At 35.6% G+C, this 24,891-nt stretch overlaps 1 protein-coding gene across 8 annotated transcripts in view; it reads right to left on the bottom strand.

Annotated features, from left to right (window-relative positions):
- Positions 1-24,891, bottom strand: part of NFIB (nuclear factor I B) — a 436,909-nt gene that overhangs the window by 76,571 nt on the left and 335,447 nt on the right. For all 8 annotated transcript variants that reach the window (XM_059411619.1, XM_059411615.1, XM_059411616.1 and 5 more), the window contains exon 3: positions 24,678-24,731. In XM_059411619.1, coding sequence (XP_059267602.1) covers positions 24,678-24,731 — 54 coding nt within the window. The remainder of the gene's footprint in view (positions 1-24,677; positions 24,732-24,891) is intronic.

The following is a 24,891-nucleotide window of genomic DNA, read 5'->3' as shown; positions in this document are numbered from 1 at the left end:
CTAGTTATTCCCTGGGACTCATCGGCTGAGGGGTCCATTTAGGCTTTGGGGTAGAGTGGGAAAGAATGATGATCAGATTCAGATTATATATCTAACTTCCTTACGTACTGGTGCACAACTTGAAGCATTTAGTACAAAGTAACTACCCAGAAGCTAGAAGTGTTTAAAGAGTCAGAGTTCAAAAATATTTGTAAAATAAATACACAAATGAGCGACGAGGGAACATTTCAATATATTTATATACATGAAATCATGCATCATATGTAATAACATTTCAATATGTAGATATCATCTGAAGTTCATTTCCTCATTACTCTAGTGAGTAGTCAGGGCTCCATCAGTGTCTTGGCCATACCCATGAAGACGGAATGGTGTGTGGACATCAGGAGCCGAATCACACGGGTGGGAGAATCCCCCTGAAGCTAATCCTACCAGCGGAAGACAGCCAGTCACACATAAGCAAATACAATAACTATCTCACCAAAGAGGGAAAGCAATTCAGAATGGAGCCGGGTGTTTCTCCATCCCTCATCTCATGTTCTAAGGAATCTGAATCTACAAGGAAACCCGAAAGAGTTATTTTGCTGGAACTATGAAAGGCGCTGGAAATATGTCAGAACTGCTTTGCACCCACTAGACAAGGTGTAACACCCACAAGTCCCACTGGGCTCCAGTCCTGCATGGAACATACTAAGACTTCACTGAAAGCAGGGCTGCCCAGGCTGAGAGGTAACGCAACCACTGCCCCTTCCCCTACCCCCCCAACCCGGCCCCACCAACATGACCTTCTGGGAGTGGGGGATGAGGGGAATCAGGCAACTGGGTAACCTGGGAGAAGTACCCGAAGCCGACTGCCACCTCCTCCATTCGTCTTTGCACACAGCACAGCCTTACAATGGGGCAGGCATTCCCCAAGATGAGGAGGGCAAAGGAAAGAAAGAGTTCAGGACAGAGTACTTGGAGAACGAATAGCATACAAGAAAGTATGTAGGAAACAACACATAAGGACACTGATAAAACAACCGGGGACAATAACACAGAGTGCCAGGAGCCCTGTGAATGTACAGAGGATGAGACTCAGCAAAATGCAGGTCATTACTATCAACATAACCCCATCTGTAACCTCCAGGCTGCTGGGGTCTTCCAGAAACATGGTTTTCACGGGGGTCGTAGACCACTGTGAATCTAAATAGCTGATACAAAGGCCAATGATTTTAAAGCAATTTGGAGACATTCATATAGTAAATTTCCTTCATCTACCAAAGGAAATATGAGCATCTCTGAGGCAGAGCAGCTGCTTAATGGTTACAGAGCAATATTACACAACAGTTTAAGCCAAGAAGCAAAGAACAACTCGGCATTTATGTGACACTGTATTTACACTACATGTAATGCTTTTTAAAAAATAAAATTGAGTAGGAAATAAAGACCTCTGCAAACTGAAGATTCTCAAAGGCAATATCAAATTATATTATTTTACTTCTTTTTTTATTTTTCTCTAACAAAAGCAACAATAAATCACTACTCAGAAGTTAATATAGTGTTTAACCTCCTTTACAAACAATAACAAAGGGACACAATGGCATATCTAACTGTTAATATCTCAAATTATAATCAGCTCCATTTGAATGTTAAACAACATTTACATAGAAAATCCAAAGGAAAACTGATAACGCTCATTTTTATAGTCTACTGTGTTCTATTCTTGAAATTAAAAAAGAAAAAACCACAGAAAGCAGTTATTAAATTCATGAAAGCTGTCTTCAAGTATTAGAAGGACTGTTAATGTAGATGTTGGATAAGACTTCTTCTGCGTAGTTCCAGGAACTGTTTTTTGGCTCAATAACCAGATTTGTCATCCAATAAGAAAAGTCCTAGAAGGGAAAGGGAATGGTAACAGCCAACAAAGACCAAGCTACTGTTCTAAGATCTTCAATGCATTCATTCACATAAAGATCCTAATTATCCTACCCATTGTCATGCAAGCATTCCCATTTTACAGATGTGGAAACTTGTGTCTACAGAGGTAGGGAGTTTCCTAGAGGCAGTGAGGACCCCCCATTAGATTTAAGAATTCTCACTTTGGGTAGGAAACTGAATTAAGATCACTTCTGAAGCCTATTGCAATGCTCAGGTTTCACTTTTTTTTTTTTTTTTAAGGTTTTATTTATTTATTTGAGAGAGAGAGAGCGATTATGCACACAAGCAGGAAGGAGGGACAGAGGGAAAGGGAGCAGCAGACTCCTTGCTAAGCAGGGAGCCCAAAGCCAGGCTCCATCCCTGGACCCTGAGATCATGACCTGAGCAGAAAGCATAAGCTTACCCCACTGAGCCACCCAGGTGCCACCCCCAGGTTCCGCTTTTTCATTGGGCCCTTTTTGTGTTCGGTTTCTTGCATTGCTTGCTCATTTGGAGAAAGAACAGGACCCCTAGGTATCTCACAGGCTTTTTCCAGCCTTAGGATTCCAATTGTTCACTTCCTTCCGCAGAGTGTAAAAGACGCCTAAATCTTTTTGTTTATGGATGCAAAGGGGGAGAAGATAAGATTATTTTACACTAGCCCTTTGCCAGTCTTCACATAACTTCAGATACCACCACTAACCTACTGGGAATTTTCGGGTAGTGGTGTTGTAAGGCTTGGCTTTATCTGCAGTTTCTCAACTGATCTGCACTGTCCACGGTTAAGAATGGAAAGTGGGATGACGAAATAGACAGACTAATCATTACAAAGATAATGCTTCTCTGCGCAGAGACTGACCCTCAGCCTATAGCCAAGGTTCACATTCCAGTATTAATTTAGATTTAAGTTTATCCTTCACTGTGAAATGTCCCTGTTGGTGATTTAAGTAAGTGATTCAGCAGAAGGACAGCAATTTTCTGATTTTAACATGCTCTGATAGTACTATATTAATGTTATTTGTTTTTTAGTATTTCCTTCTAGTCCATTAAACTTTTTCCTGCATATATGTAAGATATAAAAATATGAATTTTTAAAAACTGGGATCAAATTTAAATGAATTTGTATTTGCTTCTTTTCTAATTCACATTGTATCATTCCCTTTAGATTCAATAGTTTTTCAAAAGCATGATTTTAATGTCTGTATAATATTATACTGCATATCTGTACTTTATTTGACTATTCTCCTTTTTTTGGCATTTTAGGTTATTTCCCATTTTTTAAAATATTATAAACAGAACTGCCATTAACATCCCTGTACACAAATCTTTGTCAGCAATTCTCATGATTTCCTTAGGCTGGAGTTCCCAGAAGTGGAATTGCTGGGTCAAAGGACATAAACTCTTTTTAAAAACTCTCGGTTAAAAACTGTCAAGCTGCTTTCCATAAAGATTTTTGCCAATTTCTTTTCCCTCGGGCAGAATGAACGTGTCCATGTCACCACCCTCTGCCACAATTACATGTTAGTCATAATAGGGACTTGTTTTCATTGTAGCAAGCTGATAGAGAAAAGATATCATTACAATAATGTCATAATTTTCATTTAATTATAATAAAGTTGGATTTTTTTCAGATATTTATGCATTTTTTCTTTAAACAAACATTCAAACGTAAGTAAAATAGGGATTGTGTTATCAGGAATATTTTATTCCTAATATTAATGACATTACCGCTAGAGTTTCACAGTTAATGACAGTGTTGGCTATTAATTAATAATTGTTTTTTTTCTTATCATTTTATATGTTCAACTTATTCTTAGTTCTCTCAGATTTTTAGAAGTGTTCTGATCAGAACAATTACTGAATAACACTAAATGCTTTTTTGGAGTCCTTTTTAAATTTCCTTACAATGTTTATTGTTATTATATATTACTGAATTCTTAAGGTAAATTATCTTTGCTTATCCACACAAGGTAGCTCTTTTAATTTACTGCTAAACTGGTTTGCTAACAGTTGCTTCTGAGTTCTATGTAGCTGGTATACTTTTCTGGGGATCTTTGTTTCATTTATGAAATTTTCATACTATGATTACATACATGCTTCATAAAATTATTTGGATGACAGCCATTTTTATTTTTTAAAATATAAACAGTTCAGAAAGTCTGGAAAACCTCGCTGGTAAAACTGTCTTCTCATAATCTGTTTTAGAGAATATTCTTAGAAAACTCTGAGTCTTTCAAGAATTTTCTCTACTCCTGTTTTCTGGTCTTGAGGCAATTTTATTATCTATTATATTATATATATAATATATATATTTTTCCAAGAAAATGATTATTTTCTTTCTTATTTTTAAATTTATTAGCACAGATATTTTATGGTTTACCAAGTATTTATTTTTAGAATACAGTAAATTAAATAAAAATTAAATTATATTTAATATAATTAACATATTAAATATATTATAATTAATAAAATTATATTGAGTTATGTTAAAGTATACTAAAAGATCAGCTCTGCCACTTACTATATAAACCTAAGGTAAGCTGAGCAACATTTCCACACCTCACACTTCACTATAACATAGATGATAATCACAGTACCTATGAGTCAGTATGAAAACCTGTAATCATTTTCAAATAATAATAAAGAGAGAGATTTCATTTTAAAAGCAGGGAAAAGGAAGGTAGAACTTCCAAATTAACAAAGGGAGAGCAAAAACACAGTGAATACTAACTTGATCAAGACAAAGAAACTAAGAACATAAGATGTAAAAATAAATAATATATATTTTTATATATTTATATATAAATAAGCATATCCCATTACAATACAGGTAAGTGGATTGAATTAGCCCATAAAGAACATCAGATCAACTGAAGCAAATAAAATTCAGCTATTTTTAAGGAACATATTAAAGACAAAATGACAACAAGAATAAAAAGTTGAAAATAAAATGATGTGCAAAGACATCAGGCAAATTCAAACAAAAAGTAAGCAGTGTCAGTGGTGGTAAAGAGAATTTAAGATGAATTACAATAAACGAGATAAAGAACATTACAACTGAATAAAAAAAGCATATATGATAAAAAGGATAAATCATAAAACTATATGAACACTAAATAATATTGTGCAGAATGCATAAAACAAAATTATTAAAATCCAAGAAAATTTACAAAAACACAATTGTAGTGAGAATTTTGAATACACTCTTTTAGAATTGAATATGGCTATTAGACAATGACTAACTTTATATCATTCAAATACAAAGTGTACTTTCTTAGCACATTCACAAAAATTTTATAAAAATTGATCATGTCCTTGACCAAAGAGATAACTGTTATTACTGTTCACCCTTAGAAAATAAGACCAAAAGTAAAAAATAAAAAGCGACCACATTTTCTGAACTACCTGAAAATTAAGAATATAAGCTATGGATTAAACAGAATCAAAAGAAAAATTATGAACTATCTAGAAAACAATGACAAGAAAGAGACAAAAGGCCAAATTACTTTACCATAATGATAGAACAGCAAAACATCCCAAGAAAAATTAAAAAGGGAATTAAAGACAAAAGCTGAAATCAATAAAATAGGAAAAGAAGTATTTAAAACAAAACAATAAAAGGGAAGATGATTTTCTGAGAAGATCAGCAAAACACGAACATCATTTGCAAACCTCATTAAGGAAGAAAAGAAAAAGCGAAAATATACAAGAACAGAAGGGAAACATAACCATAGAAACCAAATACGTTAAAAACATTATAAGAGAATAACACATGCAACTTACTGACCACAACTTTGAAAACGTAAATGGGCAATTACTTACTAAAATAAAAGTAACCAAAATTGAGCAAAGTGGAAACCTGAATAGACCAATTACCCCTAGTGCAGTGATTCCCTAAATTTGCTGATCATTGGAACCACCTGGGTTCTTGAAAAACAGCTTATGCTTGGCTTCAACCCTCGGCTATTCTGATTTAATTGGTATGGATGTGTCCTAGACGTGAAGATGTTCCAAAAGTTCCCCTGGTGATTCAAACGTGCAGCAACGTCTGGGAACCACTGGGTTAACATCTTGGTGTTCAAAATATGGTCCCACGACCAACAGTACTGGCATAACTGGGGAACTTGTTAAGCACAGAGAAGTTCAGTGTCAAGCCCAGACCCTCAGAATCAGAATCTGCAGCTTAAAAAGACCACCAGTGACTCATATGCAGTTTAGAAGTGAAAACCCTAGAAGATAATTAAAAGGTGATTTAAAAACCACCTTCAGAATGGCACCAGGTAGAGATGGATTTTATCTTTTACCTAGCCTTTAAAGTCCAGTGATTTTTACACTCTCCCAGGCTTTAGCAAATGATGACAAATTTCTTTACAAAGAACGCTCTCTTAGTAGCCTTTATTAGACCAGCAAAACTTAAGTAACTAAATTTGCAACCTCCCTCATTAAACTAAAGCAAGTAAACAAAACAAAGACCAAGCATATGCATAAATGCAACTTCAAAGATCCTAAATAAAACTGAATATATTCGATGCACATATTTGAATTGAATATAGCAATGTTATCAAAAGAACAATACACCATTATCATTAGGGTTTTATTACTTGACTGGGTGCAGTTCACTGTTAGAAAATCCATCAGTACGATAGAGAGATAAAAAGGAAAGACACACAACCTTATCAAGTGATGCTGAAAATGCACTTGATGCCAACAAGAAAAGGAGGCGTTCCTAATAACAAATCTAAGCAAAACGTGATTAAAAACAAGTAACAAACTGTTTAGCAAAACCCAACAAGTTATCCTAAAAGAAGAAAACTAGTCTGTCATTTCTAGGTACTCAACACCCTCAAGCCTCCTCCTCTTTTTAATCCTTAAAAATGTAAACTGTAAATACACCAGTTGCAAAGACAAAGGCTGTATGACTTCACTTAGACTACATATCCAGACCAGTCGAACTCATAGAAACAAAGTAGAATGGTGGATGCCAAGAGATGGGAGAAGGGAGAATGGGGAGTTGTTATTTGCTGGGTACAGAGTTTCAATTTTGCAAGAGGAGAAAGCTCTGGAAATTGTGCAACAATGTAGATAAACTTAACACTACTGAACTGTACATTTATGAATGATTAAAATGGAAAATGTTATTTTATGTATATTTCACAATTAAAAAATCATGATCTGGAAGTTGGGACTCAGATAATTGTTACTAACTTCTTGTTTATATATATTCAAGAATTACTTTTTTACATTGGTATTAAATTGTTTATATATATTCAAGGATTACATTTTTAGACTGACATTTATGTCTGCAGTCTTATTCATAATAATTACTTAGGTATAATTCTGCTTACTATTCTCATTATTAGTCTAAATCTGTAGCTATATTTATATCTATAGGTATAGATTTGAGAACTTCCTGTTCCTAATTTTTTTTTTTTTTTGAGTGTATCACTTTGTTAATTGGTATAGGTTTTCAGGTAAAGTTTTTACAAAGAAAATAAAAGACTCTATTTTTTGAGAATAGAGAGTTTTTGAGAAAACTCTCTAAACATAAAAGAAGTTTCATCATAATTTCAAGTAATTCATCATAATTCTAATCCCCCACTCTTCTGTTACTTAAGGTTGACCAAAAGGAAAAAAAAAAATATAGGTAACTTGTTTTTCCTCCAGGATGATTATAAGATTCTCTTTTTCATCCACAAAATACAAAAACTTCCATAGGATATGTTTAAATATAATTACTATTGGCTAGATATAGTTAGTCCTTTTGATCTAAATATTTAGATCATTTTTAGTTCATTAAAGTGTTCTTAATTTGTCTTTGATTCTATTGCTCTCCTAAATGCTTTGCTTTCTCACCAAGAACGCCTAAATTCATACTCAATTTTCTATTCTTCCACTATAAACGTTCTCATCATGTTAACCTCTCTGTTCTTTTCTTCTGCTTTTAAAGCAAATATCTCAAGTTTGTCCTCTATATCAAGCATTATTTCCACAATATCAGTTCTGTTTCTTATTCCTTCAAATGCAGACTTTAATTACATGAAAGCAACTTCTTGATATTTCTTATCTTATAAGGCACTTTCCTTGAAGTTATTCTTTTATCTCTTCATTGTTCCATGTAAGTACTTTCTTCTAACTCGACAGATTATTTTCTCTGAAATTTTCTTCTGCACTTCATTTTCAAAAATATGTTCTTCTTGATGATGTACCTTTCCCTATGTTCTTCACTATTTTCTTACCAAGGGCATACTCTTGGGATCGTTTTTCTTTTCCTTAGAGGGTATTCTATAGAGATTTAGGGTCTGTCCTTAGAAACGCGTATGGCTTTTCCCTTGGCTTACAATAAGTAAAGGTTTCAATAACAGGATTAGTCAAAGTTGATAACTACAGCTCCTAACCAGTTCCCACTGACTACTGCTCCTTTGTCTCATAAGCCTCTTACCCCACCACCTAGCTATGTAAGGTCCTACCAGGTACATGCATGAAAACCCTCACTCTCTGTAAAGTGTGGCTGTGGAAGGACAGATGGGACGAGATTTCAAAGGGTCTCTTCGATGGTGTGAAAGAGTTGGACTGGCACAGAATGGAAAAATTGTTTAAGGACTTACATACATACATTAGGAAGTAGAAGCAGATTGCTAGATGTCTTCCCACACTCTTTCTCTTTTCTTCCTCTTCATCCCACATTTCCTAACCCTGTTCTTTGAGTTTACAGCCTTTTAAATCAATACAGAAAAATCTCTGAACCTAGGGGGATGATAGTGGGATTGTCCACAGTTTCTCGAGGAACTAACATGGCTATCTTTTGTAAGATATTAGGTAGGAAAATTATCATTTTTAAATTTAGTCTCAATGCACAGTTCATATAATTATAAGATAAGCCTCTGCGTTTCTAGCTAAGGGTAATTCTTCAGTCTCGGTTTTAGTGTACTTTGCCAAAGGTACAGTTTTACATATTCTTGTAGAAATTTTAGTGTAGAACTGGGAGAAACTGGGCCAGAAGTTAAGCAAGTAATGTGGACTTTATATTAGATAGCTACTGGTAATTATTTTGCTGAATGCCTAAAAAGACAGAGTTGTAAATCTCACTACTCTCAATCAAAATTCTAACAGGGTTTGTTTGTTTGTTTGTTTTTGTAGAATTTGTCAAGCTGATCCTATTTAGATGAAAATACAAAGGACCTAAAAAATCTTTTTAGAACTTATTATAAATACTTATCAAAAAGTTACAGAAATTAAAAAAAAAAGTTACAGGAATCAAAAAAGTACTTTGATCTTGGCAAAAGATATGACATATATATCAGTGGGATGGACCAGAAACAGACAAATAAATGTATCATTGTTGCTACTGGGTAAGTAGCTATGCAATTCAATGGAGGGAAAAAAAATGTCTCTTAAACAAACGGTACTGGATTAATTGGATATCTACATTTTTTTTAAAAAGGATAACAACCTTTAAAAAGGATATCAACCCTTATGTCACACCATATGTGGCGTATCTATATAATGGAATACTACTCAGCAATAAAAACAAATAAATCATTGACAAATGTAATCACATGGATAAATCAAAGTCTTTAGTCTAGACTAAAGAAGCCAGACAAAAAAGAGTAGGTTTATACAAAATATACATTTATAAATAATTCTAGAAATGTAAAGTCATCTAGAGTGATATAAAGCATCTCAGAGGTCATCTGAGGATGGGGAGTAGAGAAAGAAATAGATTATAAAGTGGTCAGAGGAAACTTCTGAGATTGATGGAAATGCTCATCATCTTGATTATGGTGATATATATATATTATTTTCCTTTTCTTCCCTTTATGTGTGTGTGTGTGTGTTTGTATGTAGATCTATATACACTATAGATAGTTATATAATATGTTGTATATCAATTATACCTCAATAAAGAAAAAAATGACCTTGAGCAAGTGATCTATATATAGTTGGGTGTCCAAACTCTCAAAATAACATTATTTCCACATCACACACAAACAAATCACAAATGAGTCCAAAACATTTCATTTAGTCAGTCACATATTTTTTGCAACTTCCAGAAAGATCTTACCTGTTCCCTTCATTCATGATCACATGAACTCTAATACCACTAAAGTACACTCCTAAGCAAAAGCATAAAAATAACAAGAAGGCCTTCTTCACAATTCATCAGATGGTGAGGAGAAACATTTGATTCATCTGAGACTGGTATTCTGAATCAGTAATTATGTTGGGGTACTACAATTCTCAGTCTGATACATCCCTACAAAATTCTTCAGACCATGCCACACAAAGTTAGGAGTCTGTAATGTCCCCAGTCAAGTCTGAGGGGTGGTGTGTCCACAAGGCAGAAGAGACCCACTGTCTCTGGCTATGAAACACCAGGCTTTTCCTGGCTCAGGTCAAGCTGTAGGGATGGACATGGTCTCATTACTGAACAAACAGGTTACAATCTATTTAGTGTACTACTGGTCTAAGCCTCCATCTCATAGATTCTAAACACTGCTGAACATTTTCTCTGGCCAGGTATTTGCCTTAGATGTTAAATGTACAAATGGAAGCTTACTGTTCTCACCTGAAGGCGTCCAGAATCCATGAAGGGAAACAGAGAAGAAAATAGTGATAAAAAAAAAATGCAATAAATGCTATTATTATAAACTGTGCTAAAGGGAGGGCCTGGAGATGTCTCATGGATGAGGTGTCAAGAAAGTACAGGCGTTCTAGGCAGACAAACCGTATGGATGGAGACACAAACAACATGGCTAAGGCTAAGGCTAAAAGCAGGTCCATGTGCGCAGTGAAAGGAACATTCAGGACCATGTCATGAAGGGCTGGTTAGATGCCATGCTATAGATCAGGCTTAGCCTAGAGTGGAAATTTTCAAAACATATGAAGGGGAGTATAATAATCAGATTTGCACATTATGGAAATCACCAGGAGCCTACAATGATTTTCACAGGGTTAGGACCTGAGGCAAAATATGAGCTACAGAGATTGGGGAAATTACTACAATAATCTAGGTGCTCTAGTTAAAAGGACACAGTGTAAATATATTTAAGAGAATCACAATATATTAAGATTTAGCACCAACTATCTTCTTTTTAAAATATTTTGCTTTCCTCGACTGCTGTAAGAGTAACCCTACCAGGGGCCTTTCCTCATCCCTCTGCTCCTCTTTCTACACGTTGTCTCAAAAGCTTGTAGATATTCCCTTCTCCACCTGCCGATGCTAAGCAAAGTAACGTGATTTATATGCGCTCTTTCCAGGTATTGCGAGGACATAGTAAGTATAAAGTAGCAGCATGTTTTATTTGTCTTAATGAAGAAGACATTCTTCTACTCCTTGCTTACTTACTTAGCATCTGTGCAGCATCGTTCTGCACAGAAAGTAGTCCAATTCCAAAAATGACTGCAATCCAAAAGACCCAATTTTGAACTAAAAATCCACTACATTAAGAAAAAAAAAGTGCCACGAAACAACAACAACAATAACAAAAGCCGGAATCAGTATCTTATAATACAACCTGTCACTTGTCATCCATACTTTACCAGAATAAGGGACCTCAACGAGATCTAATGCAGCCCAGAGAAATGCACATGTACAACACCTAAACCATTTGCCATGTGACTTGCTTGTGCCTGGGAGCCCCTTCCTTGATCGTTTGAGCTCACTGATTCCTGGGTTAAGAACCCCCAAATATCTCTCCCAGCCTTGAGTTCCAAACCCTTTTCTGCCAATGGCTCATAAACACTTTGAACAAACAAAAACTACAGCTTTATTGAGATATAATTCACATACAATTTTAAAGTGTACAATTCAGTGGTTTTGGGTCTATTCAGAGAGTTGTACAACCATCACCTAATTCCAGAACATTTTCATCACCTCACCAAAAAAACCCATACCTGTTAGCAATCACGTGCCCATGTCCCACAACTCCAAGATCCTTACAACCTCTAATGTCCTTTGCCTTGATAGATCTGCCTATGCCAGACATTTCAAATAAATAAAGCCATATAATTTATGAAAAAAGAAACTCCATCATGTCCCTGTTTGTTTCATTAACAAATGTATGTGATATTTTAATGATGACAAGGTCAAATCTGCAAGCCAGGTGGTTTTTCTGTGTTCTTCCTCCTGAATGCCCTGGAGACATGAACATGCTTGTGGGATGGAATGGGGATGGCTGGTTGGAAAGGGAACATCTCTGTTGGGCTGAAGAATCAGAAATACTGCAGTGGAAAGAGGAGTACGTTCTTAGTTCTATTACGTAAAATAAAATAAAAGAGGGTATGGTCCCCAAAGACCAGCGAACAAGTCAAAAGACCCCCCCAAAATTTTTAACAGCATGGAAGACCAAAACCTAATATTTTTCTTAACTTCTTCTATCTTCCAAGGCATTCTGCAAAAGCCAACAAGACTCAAATTGCCACGCAAAAGTACTTGCCGAAATTGCTTGATACCTTGTCAGTCTTTTATAGTTCCAGAAAAAGAAAGAACTGAAACTTCAATAGGATTTTTGCCTGCTAACTTGAAACCACTTTCTTCTATAATGTAGAAACAGATTACAACTTGGGTAGCTATATATCTTTCTCTCCGCTTCATATTTTATTCTGCTTGCAATATATTAGCATAGAATCGATCCCTCTTTCCAAGCATGATGCTCTAATAGGCAATCAGGTCCCCTGGGTGCCTTTGTACGGGACAATACGTCCAGCAGCTTAGCTTCTGCCGAGTTCAAATGATTTTAAAACTGGCCTGGAGCAAGTCCACTCTATGTCTGATATAGAACAATCCCAGCTTTCCAGCTGTGAGGAGGAAAACGCTTTGCATTATTAAATTGTAGCCATATGCTGCAAAAGCAGGCCTTGCAAATATGGAGAGGGACAAGAATTTAAATGGAAAGGAAACTTCAGATGCAGGGAATCGTTGTAAAAAGAACCTGAGATACTTGAGTCATGAGCCTTGGGCGGTGGGTGTGCTCACAGCCTAACTCAGGGTCATCAAGATGGACACCTCTTTCAGAAGAGGACCCGCACCCCCTGCCCCATGTAGGGAACCCAAGGGAAGAAAAATATGGCATACCAACATCTTTTAAAATTTAACAATTTGCAACCCATTCAGGTACAAGGCCTCTTAAAACTTCTCTGGAACTAGGTGTACAATGATGTCGGAGCCCACATCCACATATTGAAATTTCACTTGCCCTCCAAGTTACTTTACATCATTTCAGATACCAAAAGGTCCTGCAATACAGTTAGAAGACTAGGAAACACAAACATTGGGCTAGATACGGTGTCTCTCTCGGCTAGTCCTTTCCCTCGGAGCGTTCTGAGATGAGAGCATTTGATGTGTTTACATTACCCTGTGACTATGTACCAAGGGGACCCCTGACCTGTACAAATGCAAATCTCTGAGAACCTCGAGAAAAGGGGCACCTGGGTGGCTCAGTGGGTTAAAGCCTCTGCCTTCAGCTCAGGTCATGTTCCCAGGCGGGGAGCCTACTTCCCTCTTTCTCTCTGCCTGCCTCTCTGCCAACTTGTGATCTTTGTCTCAGATAAATAAATAAAATCTTTTAAAAATTAAAAAAAAGAACCTTGAGAAGAGAAGGAGCAGAAGACAAGATAGGAGCTACAGGGCTCTAGCAACTGGAATAACTTGGCAGAGAGTCCCCCCCTTCCTGCATCAGTGTCCCAACCCCACAGCCTCCGGAACTCTCCACTAACATCTCTCCCCAAGCTCATTCCCACCAAGGCCACTGTCACTCAGGATTCACCTCCATCAACTGCTCCCCCTCTGCCCACTGTCCCTTGTCCTAGAAGCTACGGCTATTACAGCTGCCTCCAGAAACTCAAGTGTGGCAGTCAATGGGAGTGACTCAGTCTGCGAAAGGACCTCAACACCAGGATTTCTCGTTTCTTTCTCTGCGTGGCATGGCACACTCATAAACATTCAGGCCAAGCATGGACGAGGCCAGCATTCATTTTTTCACAAGGCCTTGTACAGAGTCAATTGTATTATTCACCAGTTGCAGAGGAGGAGAGGCAAGGAACAAAGTATGAATGACATAGTGGGGTTACTACTGTCTTAAGGTTTAGATCTATGAAAAAATGTGAGCTTTGGCCTCCTCTTGCCAATAACTAATTAGACCTGTGGGCAAATCCCTTGTTCTCTTTGCCCCGTTTTCATAAGTCAAGTGAAGACACTGAATTAGCAGTGTTATAAGCATTGGTGTCCTCTGCTTTCTTGAGTGTGTCAAGTAAAAAAAAAAAAAAAAGATATTGGATTACAGTAGCCAATTATTCATTTAGAAAATGTAACTGTCTACTTGGGAAGGGGGAGATGTGTAAGCCAACATAAGTATGACACAAAGCAGCAATCGTAACCGAAACAGGAGTGTCCAGGAGATCCGTTGGGCAACGCTGTAACTATATTCACTTCAAAATTTCTTAAGAGAGCAAATCTCATGTTAAGATTCTTATCATAACAAAATAAAACTAAAAAAAGAGAAAAAAAGCAAAGGAACACTGTAAGTAGAGCATGGTCAATTGAATCAAATAAATACTATTAAAAAATATGGAAGCAGAAATAGAATGGAAAAGGGGCACTGGAATCAGATCGTAAAAGTCATGTATAAATAAAAATAAATGAAAATGAATAAATAAAAAGTCAAGAATTTAATGAAAATCATTTCAAGTGGAGACAGAAGCCAAGTTGCAGGAGAGGTTAAGGAGGAAGGTTAGTCTTTTTCATGAGAAAGAAGAGAGCGATGGGACTCTTAGCTGAATGAGGTGTCTGAATGAGGACCAAAACACGCATTTGTTTAAGTAAGAAATAAGCTGGGACACCTGGGTGGCTCAGTGAGTTAAGCCTCTGCCTTCAGCTCAGGTCATGATCTCAGGGTCCTGGGATCGAGCCCCGCATCGGGCTCTTTGCTCAGCCTGCTTTCCCCCTACCCCGCCGCCGCCCGCTGCTCTGACTACTTGTGATCTCTCCCTCTCTCCCTCTCTCTCTCTCTATCAAATAAATAAATAAATAAATAAATAGGTTGGTTTTTTTTTTTTTTTTTTTTAAGTAAGAAATAAGTTACCAGGAATGAGTTAATAGGATAAAGGAGATATTTGCGGAGAGCCAGGAAGAATAAGGCACACAGAAAAATTTCAACGAAGACAGAAAAGTTGGTGGCTTCAGAAAGTAGGACCACTATTAAAAGGTAAATGGGAAAAATCTTTATAGGATGTGAATACAAGAGACTAACATACAAAATGTTGCCAAGGGAAAAGCAATCTCTAATGATACATTTGTACTCTTTCTCATGTCACTCTTATAAACTATGTAACAAAATTCATACCACATTTCCTTTGATGTCAAAAACCTTAGAACAAAATTGACTACCTAAAAACTATCAGCCTATCCCATCAAAAGACTTGAAAATACCTCTTTCTTTGCCTCAGATCTTATCTTGACCTGTAACTTTGTGTATGTCATCTTAAAGTTTTAGAGGAGAGCAATAAAAAAAAAATCAATGAATTTCTATCTGGATCCACAGCAAATGATACTTCCTGTAGGAAGCCTTTTTGATCAACCCAGCTAGAAGAGAAAGTAGGTTGAAAAAGCCATCACTTTTATCAAGTACCTGCTACTTGCCAAGTATGGCCCCCCACCCCCCACCTGATGCTTACAACTGGTGTGGATATAGTTGTGCTGAGTTCAGAGAAGTTGGCTGATATGCTCAGGCTCCTCATGGGCCCCATGATCATGGTAGAACATGGAGCCTTGATTCAGTGGAAAAATTTAATTCTGAAGTTCATGTTCTTCCCACTTCCCCATGTTCCCTACGATAGTTGGAAAGAGTATTTCACAACTTTGAACTCCCATGACACTTGAGTTGTCATGCTGAGTAATATCAGTCTTCACGACATATAAAAAATAGCACACATAATAAATGAACAGAAAAGCTTGTGGAAAGCAAGCTTCATTTGTAACGTAAAACCACTGTAAAACCATCCCCCATTTTACCTTCTACAGCATCTAGCATAGCGCTATGAACAAAATAGATGCTCACCAAATGTCTGTAACTGAATAATCCACCCACAGACAGCTCGTTCTGGGATGTTCATTGTTCTTGGTATAGAATGGTGTATATTTCCAACTCCTCCAAGGCAAATGGCTATCTCAACTCATTTAGAGCTGACTCAACCTACACCTTGTCTCTGGGAATGTAATATTTAATTCTGAATTCAGCAACTAGTGGGTACTCAGTGTTATTTTTTGGCTAACAAGGTGGGTGATCAAGGAGATACGGGAAAATCTCCTTCATGACCTCATAAGACGTTCCTAAATTGTCTTTTTCCGCCCAAAATTAATATTATGAGTGATCAGGCTAGAACCATTACAGAGGCTGGGCATGGTGCTAACTGCTATGTAGATCAATTTTTGAGGAGTGGGTTATATACAAGCACCCATATGCAGCCTATAAAAATAAGGAGCTGAGGGCTATGTGCCCTTCTCGGATTTTAACAGTAATTTGCCAAGAAAACATATTCTTAATCTTTTACTCCTTTACTCTGAATTTTATCCTAAATTTGAACATTTAGGAACTTTGTGATGTCTTGAAAAAAAATTAAAGGATAAAAAAGAAAACTGTTTCTGAAACAAAATCTGGTAGAAAAAAATCCTTTTATTTTTGCACTGACTTGCACAGACCACATTCTAAAATTACATAAAAGGTTTACCTACGATGTCAAGTCTTACCACAGTTAACCAATCCTTTTAATGTCTTTCTATTTATACTTCCAAGAACAGAAAGCCTGTTTATAGTTAGTTGCATATTGTCTGATGCCAAAGTTTAAAATTACTTCTAAGTATCATGAAATAGTGTATTTTCCTCTATAAAAGTTTTTATTCTTGTGGCTGCAATAAATGAAAATATGAGAATAAATGGGTATGAACTTATTAACTGAGGATTAAATGAGCTATGATTTTTAAAAATCAGAGTAGAATTTCTTTTCCTTGACTTTGAATATCATATTCAAAAATTAAACATGCTCTATGGACTCTTTCAGGGTCTATGAAAATGTATTTGTCTTCACACACAAATAAAGAAAAACATTGTATTACTTCTGTAACTATTAGAAAGTAAAGTTTGTCCCAAATTCTAAGTTAAAAAATAAAAGAAGTCAAGCAAATATGGACTTCCATACTGATTCTAACAGATGATAACTACAGCTACAGATGCTATATTAATTTTATCAATAATTATTTATTTGGTTGCTTTTCATTAGTTTCATGACAATCCTCTGTTGGCTTTAATCTCTGTACCTATAAAATAAAGTTGGGGACAGATTGACTATAAAACTTGATGATTTAAAGAATTTCTTAAATGCAAGGTCAGCTGATTACTGTATTACTATGGTAAACATATACTACTATGGGTAAAGAAGAAATGATAAGAGAAATCAAACAATACCTTATAGCAAATGAAAATGGAAATGAAACATATCAAAATGTATGGGATCCCGTGAAGGCAGTTCTATAAGGGAAGTTCTTGGCAATAAATGCTTACCTCAAGAAACAAGAAATGTGTCAAATGAACAACCTATCTTTACACTTCAAGGAACAAGAAAAAATAGAACAAAGCCCAAAGTTAACAGAAGGAAAGAAATAACAAAGATGAGAGCAGAAATAAATGAAACAGAGATTATAAAGGCAATAAAAATAATAAATGAAATTAAGAGCTGGTTTTTTGAAAAGATGAAATTGACAAAACTTTAGCTAAACTCACCAAGAAAAAGGGCTCAAATAAATAAATTCAGAAATGAAAAAGATATCAGTTACAACTGATATCACAGAAATAATAAAAGACTGTTATAAAAAAAATATGCTAACACACTGAATAACCCAGAAAAAGTGGATGAATTAACAGAAACATATAACCTACCATGAGTCATGATGAAATAGAAAATCTGAACAGACCAATTACAAGTAAGGAGATAACCTTATTTGTATCAAAAACCCCCCAATAAACAAAAGTCCAGGACAGACAACTTCACTGGTGAATTCTACCAGTCAAAATAATTAAATAAATAAACAGATAAATAAATAAATAATAAATAATTTAAGAATTTGACATAATCTCACTCAAACTGTTTCAAAAAAATAAAAGAGGAGGGAACTCTTCCAAATTCATTTTATGAGGCCAGCTTTACCCTGACACTGAAACCAGGATAAGATGTCACAGAAAAAGAAAATTACAGACCAATATTTCTGTGAATGCAGATGCAAAAATCCTCAACAAAATATTAGCAAACCAAATTCAACAATACATTAAAAGGATCATACCCCATGATTAAGTGGGATTTATCCTAGAGATACAAGGATGGTTCAACAGGGCAAATTGGTCAATACACCACATTAACAAAATGAAGCTTATAAATCATATAATCACTTCATAGATGCAGAACAACATGTGACAAAATTCAACATCTGTTTATGATTAAAAACTCTCAACAAGATGGGCTTTCGGGTCCATATCTCAAAATAATAAAGGCCATATACGACAAGTCCACAGCTAGAATCATACTTGGTGGTGAAAATCTAAATGCTTTTCCTCTAAGATCAGGAAATAGATAAGGATACCCACTATTACCATTTTTATTTAACATAGTATCAGGAGTCCTGGCCAGAGGAGTTAGGCAAGAAAAATAAATAAAAGTCATCCAAATTGAAAAGAAGAAAGGAAGGAAGGAAGGAGGGAGGGGGAAGGAAAGGTAGAAAGAAAGAAAGAAGGAAAGAAGAAAGCAGTCATTATTTGTAGGTGACTCATTATCTATATAGAAAACCCTAAAAACTCCATCAGAAAACTGTTAGAACAAATAAATTCAGTAAAGCTGTAGGATGCAATGTCAAAAATCTGTTGTATTACTGTACATTAATAAGAGAGAATAATAATAATAGAGAAATTAAGAAAACATTCTGTTTAGGGGCCTGGGGTGGCTCAGTTAAATGTCTCACTTTTGATTTCAGCTCAAGTCATGATCTCAGGGTTCTGAGATTGAGGCCATGTTGGGTTCTGTGCTGGGTATGGAGCCTGCTTAAGATTCTTGTTCTCTACTATGCAGCCATCAAAAATAATGAAATCTTGCCATTTGCAATAATGTGGATGGAACTAGAGGATGTTATGCTAAGTGAAATAAGTCAGTCAGAGACAGACAATTATCATATGATCTCTCTGATATGAGGAATTTGAGAGGCAGGGCGGGGGGTCGTGGGGGGAAGGGAGGAGGAAAGAATCAAGCAAGATGGGACCAAGGAGGGAGACAAACCATAAGAGACTCCTCATCCCAGGAAACAAACTGAGGGTTGCTGGGAGGTGCAGGGGTGGGGAGGAATAGGGTGGTTGGGTTATGGACATTGGGGAGGGTATGTGCTATGGTTGAGTGCTGTGAATTGTGTAAGACTGATGATTCACAGACCTGTACACCTGAAGCAAATAATACATTATATGTTTAAAAAAAAAAATTCTTGTTCTCCCTCTCTCTCTGCCCCTCCTCCAATCTAAGGAAGAAAGAAAGAAAGAAAGACATCTTGTTTACAACTGCATCAAAAAAAAATTTTTTTTAGCACCTAGGAATATTTAACCAAAGAAGTGCAAGACCTATAACTAAACACTTAAATACTTTTATGAAAGATATAGATGAAGAAACACCAAATAAATGGAAAAATATTCCATGCTCATGGATTGGAAGAATTAATATTGTTAACATGTTCATATTACCCAAAGCAACCTGCAGGATCAATGCAATCACTATCAAAATTCCAATGGCAGTTCTCATAGAAATAGAATAAACAGTCCTAAGATTTATATGGAACCATAAAAGACTCCAAATAACCAAAGCAATCTCAAAAAAGAACAAAGCTGGAGGCATCATATGCCTTGATTTCACACTATATTACAAAGCTATACTAACAAGAACAGTGTGATATTATACCAATACGCTGATCACATACACTGCTCAATGTAACTGAATAGGGAGCCTAGAAATAAACTCATACATTTATAATCAATTAATTTATGTTAAAGGAGCCAAGAACACACAATGAGAAAAGGACAGTCTTTTCAAAAAATGGTGTTGGGAATTGTACCATCACATCCAAAAGAATGAAACTAGACCATTATTCACTCCATACACAAAAATTAACTCAAGATAGATTAAAAACTCAAATGTAAGGCTTAAAACCATAAAACGTCCACATGAAAACATAGGCAGTAAAGTCTCTGACATCAGTCTTGGCAATAATTTTTTTAATCTGACATCAAAAGCAAAAACAATACAAGAAAAAATAGACAAGTGGGATTTTATCAATCTAAAAAGTTTCTGCATAGGAAAGAAACCCTTTAAGAGAAGGAAAAGGAAACCTACTGAATGGAAGAAATATTTGTAAATCATATACCTGATAAGGGGTTAATATCCAAAATATATAAAGAATTCATGCAACTCACTAACAAAAAAATCTGATTAAAAAAATGGGCAGAGGATCTAAACAGACATTTTGCAAAAAAGACATACAGATGGCCAACACGTGCACAAATACATGCTCTGCCTTATTATTCACCAGGGAACTGCAAATCGAAACCTAATACCTGTTAGAATGGTTATTACCAAAAAGACTAGAAATATCAAGTTTTGGCAAGACTATGAAGAAAAGGGAACCCTACAACAGTGTTGGTGGGAAGGTAAATTGGTGTAGCCACTATGGAAAATAGTATGGCTTTCCTTAAAAAACTAAAAATATAGCTCTACATGATCCAGCAATTCTACTTCTGGATTTTTGTTTAAAAAAATGAGAACACTAATTTAAAAAGATAAATATACCTAATGTTCATGCAGCATCATTTATAATAGCCAAGATATCAAAATAACCTGTCTCCAACAATGAATGAAAGGATAAAGAGAATGTGGTATGTAAATATAAATATAATATATGTGTGGTGTGTGCATATAAATGGGAGTATGTATATGGAATATTATTCAGCCATGAAAAAGGATGAAATCTTGCTATTTACAAAAACATGGATGGCTCTTGAGGGTATTGTGCTAACTGAAAGAAGTCAGACAGGCAAAGACTGATATCATATGATCTCTCTGGCATGTGGAATATATTTATTATATATTATATACTATAATATGTTAACATATATAATAACATATTAATATACTAAATATAAACATATAACTTCTGACTATATCAAAATCAAAGGAAATGAGGAAATGTATATCATCAAAAAAAAATTAAGTTGTCTAGTGCTTCTTGACTAAAATAACAGTGCTCTATCCTTGGGCACCATCAGAATTTTAAAGCCCCTTAGACCTGAAAAGATGATGATGCCCATCCCCACCATGTAACACAGAATAAAAACAAAACAGGAATTCACAAATAGTATAAGGAAGTGCCATAAAGACACATGCATCTGTTTTTATAGAATGACTGAATGGCATCTACATTCATGTTAACAGCAGGGAACAGATTTCACAGAGCTTCTACCTCCAAAAGGGCTGGAATGTTTGCTATCACTTCCCAAGCTGTTGGGAAGGAGATGGTAGCCATGTCTATGGGTTGCCCATCTCCCAGTGGAAAACTACTGGTGATAAGAAAGTGTTCTCCCTCGAAGTGATCTTTTCCCAAAGTTTAACTTCCCTTTGTTATAACAATACAAGCAGCAAAGTGATTTGATTCTCTCATTGTTTATGGTAGTAGATTGAATTTTCCCATGAATGCATTGTGTCTTTTTGAGATACTGAATCTGAAAAGTCAGAAATTTCACATTTCAGCCAAAGCTAGAAGACAAAGATGTAAAAAGCCTCCAAAAGATAAATTCTGCTCTAAAATCCCAAACGTGCTTACATTCAAGAAAAGAACTTTTTTTTTCTTTTCTTTTCTTTTTTTTTCTTGAGAGAGAGAGTGAGAAGGAGAGCATAAACACAAGCAGGGGAAGGGCAGAAGGAGAGGACAGAAGTAGGTCCACACTCAACCCAGAGCCCGATGAGGGACTTGATCTCATGACCCTGAGATCATGACCTGAGCCAAAATCAAGACTCAGACACTTAACCAACTGAGCTACCCAGGTGCCCCATGAAAAGTATAAAATTAAAAGTATAAAATTTAAAAGTATACATACTTTTAAAAGTATGTATAATTTATTCCAATTGACTACAAAACAAAAACCTTAATAAGTTCTGATTTTTTACATTTCAAATTAGAAGCCATTCTACATTTCTAGTGGCTTGATTTATCTCAAGTTACTACAGAACAAACTCTCAACTTTCATCAAATGGGATTCCTTAACAATCTTTATGTTTAAGTCCATAATACAATGATACACAACATATGTTAAAATGGTGGCATGCTTCTGAATCATCAAAGAAAATTCTATATTTCTTCCATTTAATTTTGAAATTATATGTTTTATTATTTTCTAACTATAAAACTGGTAATTGATGTACCATGTATGCATATACAATATTCAACTAATCATAATATGATCTACAACATCCCAATTTTAAGACAGTGTTCTCAAAAAGGATTGATTTCCGAGGAAAATTTAAAAAGGAAAAAAATAGAAGGATTCTACCTTCATTATTTCTGTTTGTCACATTATATGCAAACAGATGAATTAAGAGATGCTATGCTGAATGTAAAAAAAGAAAAATTGAACCAACCTTCTTGACAAATATTGAAAAATCAAATTCTGGCATTTTACAACTATTCAACAATTATTAATTCAGCATAAGCAGAGAACATTTTTAAGTGAGTGTAATTCTGTACATGTTCAGAAGTACATTTCAAACAATAACAGCTTTATTAATTTCAAATGCAAAGAACATATCCCTGGTTTTAGTTTGACTGACTTACATTATTGATCAACTCCTTTTCTATTAACTACCCTCCCCTACCCCATTCTTTCTAAAATGAGTGAAGAAGCTTTTAAAAAATGTTTGAACACAATTCACTTTGGGTTATTATGTTACAGAGGGAAACTATTACCCAGTAAAAAGAAGAAATCTTAGTAATGTTAAAAGGATAACCTATTGAAATTTTCCCAACTTTGGGAAATTTTTGCCTTTTTTAAAAGATTTTTTTTTAAAAGGTTTTATTTATTTATTTGACAGAGAGAGAGAGAGAGAGAGAGAGAGAGGAAGTACAAGCAGGGGGAGCGGCAGGGAGAAAAGAGAAGCAGACTCCCAGACTCCCACTGAACAGAGAGCCCGACATGGGGCTCGACGCCAGGACCCTGGGATCATGATCTGAGCCAAAGGCAGACGCTTAACCGACTGAGCCACCCAGGTGCCCCTCAACTTCAGAAGACTTCTGACAAAACTTATTACGTTCGAAATAGTCCTTTTTATTCTACTCTCCCACCAACACAAAAAATAAAGTAATAAAGTTAACTGGAAATTATATTTAAAATTGCTCTGTTTCCTGCATGTTTTGTTATCAATCTGTATGAATTTTTAATGATTTTGATCAAAGTAGGGAGAAATCAAGTTAGCATACATTTTTCAATCTACCTTAAAACTCTGAATCTTTGACGTATCGGCTACTTTCGCCGAACAGTAAGGTTCTTACTCTGTAAGAGTAAGTTAATATGTATTTGAAAAATACAGTTTTTTTAAGATAAAAATAAAGAGCAAAATAGAGGCAAGACTCAGAAAGAAAAACTATATTGTCTTGACTTTGCATCTTTACTTGCATATTTACATACTGTATCTTTCTAACCCCATTTTCAAATTAAAGACTAGCCTGACATATTTTCTTACAGTTTGGGGTTCTTTAGACAGTTTAACCTCACAGTAGCAAAACCCTATGACAGGGCAGGTCAAGTAACTAAGGACTTAAAACTAAGTCTACTTGAGAAAACTTTTATTATCACCTTTCAAAGACATTTTGTTTATTTTCAATGAAAATAACCAGATCAGATTATTTGGGGAAGTAGAGGGCATGTGTGGTGAGTTTGGATTTTTACGTTCATTTTGCTTTGTTTCTGTTGGTTTATTCTTAGAGCACTCTTTTACCCAAGTTACAGATACAAATGAGACTCTCCTGATAATGAAATATTAGGAATCCTTCTTTGCACACGTTTTATGTCATGAGGGAAAAAACCAAAGTACTCCTGAATCAATAGGTTTAGAAGCAACAAAACTCTGAAGACAGCCAAGTTATAAAAGCCCATTTTCAGATCTGGAACAACCGCTGAACATACAGAGAGTATTCGGCATGCATTAAACTGAAGGAAAAGTCCCACTTTCATTATTTCCTGATTCTTGGAATCCAATAAAAACTTTATGGAACAAAAACTCTTTGGCAAAGAATCCTTCACTGAACGCATAACCAACCACCTCCACAACCCTCCTTTTAAAGTAATGAGAGTTGATAAACTATAATAAGAGTAGGGAAATTTTCACTTTTTCTCGTGTGTTTTGAAAGAATGATGAAGTGGTTTTTTGGCTTTTTAAGCCCTGGGGACTTTCAGCACCTGGACAATGCATGTTCACTTTTCAAAAAAACACCAACAAAAATGAAAATGGTGGCGGTTAGGTAAATATCGATGACGCCCGTATACAAGTATTTGCCCCTGTGAAGGACCTACACAGAATCACATCCCGTCCTGATCATACCAGTCTGCCAGAGAAAAACAGGCAGCTGACCAACCATGGGGTGTTTATCTATACAGTGGTACCTTTGTTCTCCAACAATGTTAGATTGCAAACGTCTTGGAGCATATATTTACCTGGAGGATTCTTGGCAGGATCATTGTGGCTTGGACTTCCTGATTGTCCAGAATCTATAAAGAAATCACAGAAAATGTTTTCTTTTTAATTTGTTTTGAACGAATTTCACAATCCTCAGGAGGACTTTAAAAAAAAAAAAAATTAAGATGCAACAATGAAGCTGAGTGTGTTTCAATAAAGTATACTTTCCCAAGCCTTTCAGCAGCAACACTT

The sequence above is a fragment of the Mustela nigripes genome, chromosome 9 (assembly GCF_022355385.1).
Source record: "Mustela nigripes isolate SB6536 chromosome 9, MUSNIG.SB6536, whole genome shotgun sequence".
Lineage (NCBI taxonomy): Eukaryota > Metazoa > Chordata > Mammalia > Carnivora > Mustelidae > Mustela > Mustela nigripes.
Note: the sequence above shows the minus strand (reverse complement) of the source record. Positions and strands in the feature narration are given on the sequence as shown.